The 7,215-nt window shown below is 37.4% G+C and overlaps 1 protein-coding gene across 1 annotated transcript in view; it reads left to right on the top strand.

Annotated features, from left to right (window-relative positions):
- Positions 1-7,090, top strand: part of si:ch211-207d6.2 (sickle tail protein) — a gene marked incomplete in the record, with an annotated part of 93,134 nt that extends 86,044 nt beyond the window's left edge. Inside the window, 3 exon segments of the mRNA XM_037982015.1 lie at positions 1,841-3,616; positions 4,803-4,928; positions 6,620-7,090. Of these exon segments, the coding sequence (XP_037837943.1) occupies positions 1,841-3,616; positions 4,803-4,928; positions 6,620-6,646 (1,929 nt within the window).
- Between the last annotated feature and the right edge of the window lie 125 nt (positions 7,091-7,215).

Below are 7,215 nucleotides of genomic sequence, written 5' to 3'. Positions count from 1 at the left end.
CGCTAAGGAGAGTCGTGCCAAGGCGAACCTGTTGATCCATTCCATCCGTAAATTTGAGAAACTCTGGTCCGGAAGACATTTCTTGTGAGTGAGTGTAGGAGCAGAGAGGGAGGGGGGAAGGAGGAGGGGAACTAGTCATTCTGTCCACAGTCGATGTTTTATCAGTTTGTTTTGGGACACTTTGCTTCTGATAAGTGGAGGGTTCCTTCCTAAGCGGAGGGTTCCTTCCTACAGTGGTGACAGGCTAAGCCTACATCCAGGCGGACTTCGGCAAAGTATTTACCCACAATTCATCGCTGCATGTGACGTTTTGATTTTTTTAAATTATCTTTAATGACAATGAAAGGATTTTCAATTAAATGGCAGAAATATGGCAGTGGTGACAGAGCAAGCTGCATCTGTCACGAAAAAAGCAGTGTTCAAATGTAAAGTATTGAAATATTTATTGTTTCACTCTGCTGTACATGTGTGAATACTATCCAACTTTGCTTCGTACTCAACAAGTCATAACAAAACACATTTGAACAGCCAAATATCTCCTGCAATGACTTTGGAAAGCAAAAATACCTAAACTGTACTTTTAAAATTGTACTGGCACCTTCTTAAAATACCAAAACAGGGACCAGTCCCGCAATGTTGGATGTCACAGTTATGACGCAGAGGCGCAAGTCGATGATGTAACCTGTACTGTCCCAGTTCTCCAATTTTTGCATGCTTGTAACCTGCGCACACGAACCCTTCTGTGCACTTTGACTGAGTACATGCTTCATAGAGGGGCGTAGGGTGTAGTGAGAGTATTGAGATTGGGCCTAACCACAGGAACCAAATAATAGAATTAAAGAAACCATAAACTCAATACAAAAAAAAAAAAAAAAAAAACAGATCCTGACATAATCAGTTGTAGATGAACATCCAATGATTACTTTCTGAGAGTTTCATTTAAATCTGTGCAGTGGTTTATGAGATGTTTAGCTAACAAACAGACAGTGATGACTCCAGTAGTTAAAGGTGAAGTTTAAAAAACAGCTCTCACTCAGTTGGTTAGCCCTTAGTGTAGGTGTTGGGTATTACTCTCTCTGTTCCTGTTTCAAAATTTTAGCCTAATATTAGTTTGCTAAGGTCTCTTAGCTGGGTGTACAAGGAAATACTTTTTGTTTCGTGTTGTTTTCAGAGTTATAATTTATTTAAATTAAGTCAGATTTTGTCTTGCATCTTTAAAATGCAAAACAACAGGCGCCATATGACGTACATTAAAAATTATGCCACCATTTTTTTCAAATTTTTTAAGCATTGCTGGTTATGAAAAAATACATAAAGAGCACTTTACATAGATTTTTATCTGCACTTACTCCCTGCTTCCCATAGCAGCTCTTCTGTTCTGCTTTTATTGACGGTTTTTCTTCTCTTTTTTAGCTGAAGCACTGCTTTATGTCAGCAGTTTGAAAACAGATGAGGAAATATTCATTTCTGAGGATGCGAAAAAATATGATTCTTAATTTTCTTGTCATTGTAAAGACAACAACAAAAAAAATATATTGTCTGGCAATCCACTGCTTAAGATGCTTGGTATTCTGGTAAGAAAGAAAATATATTAAGCTTAAATTTTAAAGTTGCTGTGTGTTGCTGCAGCACACTTCAGCTTGATGCATCCTATATCTTTTAGTGGAATTAAGTGATGCGCATCAAATGAAGCAGCATTCCTGGTATGTTTTCAGCTCAAGTTATTTGGAGTTTACAGTAAAAATGAAAGGAGTTGAATTGTTAGTGAAACTGGGATGTTATATGAAATGTTTGTTTGTTTTGATTAATAAAATGTTTAATATTATCTTTTTAATTTTAGGCCTCTACAGAAATGTCAAATAGAAATTATCTACCAGATGGATTTAAGCAAAATTCAGAGGGAAAGGGAACAACATCTCCACTCAAAGCAACATGTAACCAACAATCAACTCTTGAACTGGCATGGACAAATGGCTCCACTCTTAAACTTATATCAACCAATGCACTGAAAGATTTTCATGAAGACGGGACAACAAGAATGCTTAAATGTACAGAGAAGGTGCCTTTCTTAAACAGTGTAATATTGGAGAAGCAGAAGGTAACCTCTTCTGGAACTTTACAAACTAGATCATTGTTGGGACTTCCTTGTGTTTCTGGACAAATGGACACAGAAGAGGTGCCTTCACAGAAAGAACAAGGGTTTTTAAGAAACACTCCTGATCAAACTGGCAAGCAGAATGTTGAGCATGTGGTCTCCCCAACCACAGATGTTCCAACAGTAGTTACTCTACAAAAATACACAAATCAAGCAAGTCCTGAACCACAAAACAAAGCTGCCAAAAAATTACAAGCTGATAAGTCTAATGTGACTGTTATTACTTTGCAAAAAAATAACACACTCAAGCACTGTGAGATAGAGCCATTACCAGAGTTTCAGCAGAATGAATCCCATAAGAAGCATCAAAATTCTACTCCAATCCGAATACCTCTGCCCCCTTCTTCCAGCAAGCAACAGAACCAGGATGAAACAGTGCAGGTTCCTAAGGACCAGTCCCTGTGTAGCAAAAACAATAGTGGCCTGAGCCCCACTGTTTGGAACAAGGAACCACCTCCTCCTCTATTGACTTATGATTTCAATCATGACTCAGAGTCAAGAATCTCCAAGGTCAACATTAGGACTAGGTCCAGAATGAAAAAAATAGATAATATGAATGACTTCACATCTGAGAACAGCACAGGTGAGCCTGTTTATTTGGGACAGGAGAAGTTTGGTTTTGAGGATGGTGATAAGTCAACCTCCAAACACCTGACTACTATTCTTGAGTGCAAGGAAGATCATGATAAAATTTTGTGTCAGAGCAGTGTTTTAGAGAAAGCGGAGATAAAATGGGAGGACAAAGAAGACTGTGTGAAAAAATTTTTTTTTACAGACACCAATATAGGGTTAGGCTTTACTGACGTCCCAGAAAATGGTCAAAACTCACCACAATTCTCAGCACTGCATGCTTCCAATTTTGAAAATCAAAGTCAGGATCAGACAAACATGAAGACAGAGGCTAAAAGTAAATTTAAATTCAAGTTACCCAAAAACAAACTGGCTGCCCTTAGCCAGGCTATCCGAACAAGAACAAACAAAATCGGGAAAAAGACTACTGAAACTATTGTGATAGAGAAAGAAGAGAAGATACTGCCAGACTGCAGACCAGTCATGGAGACCAAGAAGCAAACTAAAGAATCCAAGCACTCCAAGGTCAACTGTGACAGAAATATCTCTGTAAATACTAAGCTTTCTAAATCAAATGCCCAGGTAGAGGCTTTCTGCAAAGATGCATTTCAGTCTATCAACAGCTTAGAAGAATCCATCAAGCAGTTAGAAATCAGTATGGACACTATAACTGCCCCCCCTGATCCTCCCCCTATTGTCTTTTCACTGTCTGACAATCATAAATCCTCCTTTGACCCTACTGTTGGAGTTCAACCTAAAGACAAACACAAGGAGAGAAGCCCATCCAAAAGATCCACCACTCAGATCCTCAGGGGCCAGAGTCCACCTCAGAATAAGAGAGCCAAACCACAGTCTTCACAACATTCAAGGAGAACCACCTCCAAGAAACAGGTCTGGTGTTGTATCAAAAAGCTTGCTTCAGTGGTGCAGGGCAGGTGTGGGTTCTCAAATCAGATTTTCTAACTCTGAGTATGCTTTAATGTTTCTTCCATCCCACAGCTCAGTTTTTATGAGAAACAACTTGAGTGTGTAGATGGTGTGGTGTACTCTTGAGAACTAGTTTTCCTTCACATTTCTTTCACTTCACTCCTCTGTGTTAAGGATAAGATAAAGAGATGAATGGAATTATTTACATTTAGGTAAAATATATATACACTTTCACAAATATAATATGTTGCTTTTTAAGTTTGTTAGAGTAGTTTTTAAAGCTTGAACTCCAAGCTGACACTATCTTCCCCACATATCTTTTTTTACTATGTTATGTAAACTAGATTCACATGCAGATTGTCCTCACTCTCCTCATAATAGAGGGTTAATAGGGTCCTTGTTAGCCTGGCTCACAAATGGGCCACTTTGGTCACATGAATGCAGGTGTTGATTGGAGTGAAACTGACTGGGTATCAGGCCTAAAGCTCCATTTTAGGTTTCTGAAAGCTGAGACCTCCTCCTCTGTTTAATGTTGGTTTCTCTCATTTGACATAAATGTCTTCCTTCACCCCCCTCTCAAACCATCTGTCTTCTCAGTCAAAAATATGAACATTTTGGTCCTCAAATTAGTATCCTTATGGTGTAGATGGACAACTGAGTCGTGACCTAAGAACCTAGCTCTCCTGTGTTGAGCCATGCATCTGTGGAGAGACTTTTTGGTTTCTCCAATATAAAGGTCTGAACATTCCTCACTGCACTGAACTGCAGACACCACACCACTCAGTTTGTTTTTGGGTGTTTTGTCCTTAGGGTGGACAGGCCTCTGTCTGTCTGAGAGTCCTGTTGGGTTTGAAATGTACTGGGATGTTGTGTTTGGAGAAAATTATTTTGAGTTTCTCAGATGCTCCAGCAACATAAGGGATAACAAAGTTTTTCCATCTGTTCTTCTCCTTGTTCTGTTCAGTTGGCTATGACAAGACATCTTGAATGAGATTTACTTTAAAAGTTAATCAAACGCAAATGTACATCTGATGATTACATTCTAAAAGTTTTAATTAAAATTTGTACAAGGATTCAGACGTACAGTATTTTGCTAACACATACACATATCAGTGTGTACTAAGAGTTTGTGTCTGCATCTTGTTGACAGAGCACCAGCAGAACCCAAAGCCCCTCTGCCCACCAAACTCAAACCAAGTCCCAGACTTTATCATCTGGTTCCCCAAAGAAAAGACCTGAAGGCCAGCAGCAAAGCTCACAGAAACCACCCAGCAAGGTAACCAGGCTCTGAAGAGACCTGAGTCCAACATCTCAGAACTTTTCACTGTTCAGTCGTGTGGTTATTTATACTAAAATAATATTTTGGTGGTTTCAGACAGGGTCATAGAGTTTTTTTGTTTGTTTATTTGCTTAGTTTTTTCCCCAAATATTTATAAATAGGGAAATTGCATTTTTTGTGAAAATGCAGTCTGACTGCTGAATGCTGAAGGACTTTGCTGTTGTTGAAGAATGAATTCTTAAAGTTAAAACTCACAGAACAAAAATCAAAGTCAACAAAACAGTAGCTAAAAGTTAAAATTAGCAAAACTGTAGCTAAAACTTCAAATGAACAAAAACCTAGCTGAAATCTAAAATTAGGAAAATGTGGATAACATTTAAAATCAGCTAAAATATAGATAAAAATACAACTTAGTAAAATTTGTAAAACTATGGCTCAAAGTTTACATTAGCAAGACAGTAGCTAATAAAGAACATGATAGTGGAATTACAGAAACAGCTCTAAAATGGTTAAAATCGTGTTTTTTTGATAGATTAAAGTTTATTGATGTTAATAATTAATCTTCTTCATACATCAAAGTTTGACATGGAGTTCATCAGGGTTCAGTGCTTGGACCAATACTCTTTACTTAATATATGCTTCCATTAGGTAAAATTATTAGACAGCATGGAATGAATTTTCATTGTTATGCTGATGATCTTCAGTTATATTTATCTATCAAATCTGATGAATCCAATCAGTTACTTAAAATACAAAAATGTATTAAAGACATAAAAACCTGGATGACTATTAATTTTCTGCTTTTAAACTCAGACAAGACGAAGTTAGTGCTTTTTGGACCTGACCTCTTGTTTTAAACAAAGATAGAGTAAGAATGCTAAAATGGATTTTAAAGAACAATGCTTTTGAAAAATTATTTATTATGGAGAAATGTTTTTAAATAAGGTAAATAATTGCTTGTACTGAAGGTCACAACATACTATTTCTGATTAGGCCATCTCAGCATTCACATCATTAAATCAACAAAGACATTATAAACTATTTTAATATATCCCATTTCACAACCATTGTCAACTGTTTTTTGTTTCGTCATTTTATCTTTTGTCTTATATTCTGTATTTTATTATTGCCTGCCACCAAAGGAGAAGGCAGAGCAAAAATGTTTTTGCTTGTGTCTGTTTATGTGTGTTTGTATGTCTGCACCGTTATCAAAGTTTTAATAATCACTGAATAGATTTTAATGACAGTAATCATTGGATGCACATAAAAAACTTATAAACTTTTAGAGTCAGTGTTCAAGGTGGGTGCAGCGAAAACATCTTAATCAATCAGCTACTACAATATAAAATTTTAAGTTAATATCTGTAAATTTGAGATATAGCCATTTTTGTGCTTTCTAAAATCAGTTGACTTTCACAGCCATCTTGAATTGGATTGACTCCAAAATTAAATCTGTTGTAAATGCACATCCAATGAAGACGTTCTAAGAGTTTCAATAAAATTTGTCCAGAGGTTCATAGGATGTAACAGACCCATGTAAACAGACAAAGGCAAAAATATTATCATTCACCTTTACCTTTCAGCACTGAGTGATAATTGCTTCAGATGTTTAAAGTGAATAAAGTGGGGTATATAAGACAGACTCGTGCCTTCAAACTCACTACCCCTCTTTTCCTCCTCTTGTCTAGCCTCATCATGCTGCCTCTTCACACTAACATCAACCCAGCTCTGTGGAGGCTTCATTACAGCAGAACCAACACCGCCGTATCAGCAACAGCTACTCTTCATCTTTTTTATCCTCCACCTTGTTCTTTTGCAGCCTTCTGATCCTGGGTCTCCTCTCCACCTACTGAGTGTTTTTTAAGCTGAGCTGATCGGTATGAGTGCTGTATAGAGGCCTGGACCAATGGTTGAAGCAGTTCAGACATCCAGAGAGAAACAGCTGTCAATTGAAATCCTAAGGATTGTGTATCCCCCACCGCCTTTTAGAGTTTGTGAAGTTATATAAAATGTTATATAAAAGTTATATAAAATGTAAGACCATGAAGTTTCTTTTTACCAGAGTTCAGAGCCCAGAAACAATGTAAAGGATAATAGCAGATCATAGAGAACACATGGTGAAATCATGAAATCATGAAATCCAGGAAGCGGCTCTCCACGAGGAGAATGGAAAAACACTGACATGGAAAAGTACCAGATGGGACTGATGTTTTGCTTATCGAGTAACAAAACTACATCGAACAGGAAGTTAGATTGAGACGTAGGCTGAGTGCTCTGAACTTCG

Source organism: Kryptolebias marmoratus, linkage group LG20 (genome assembly GCF_001649575.2).
Source record: "Kryptolebias marmoratus isolate JLee-2015 linkage group LG20, ASM164957v2, whole genome shotgun sequence".
NCBI classification, from domain to species: Eukaryota; Metazoa; Chordata; class Actinopteri; order Cyprinodontiformes; family Rivulidae; genus Kryptolebias; species Kryptolebias marmoratus.
This window is presented reverse-complemented; position numbering and strand designations above follow the sequence as displayed.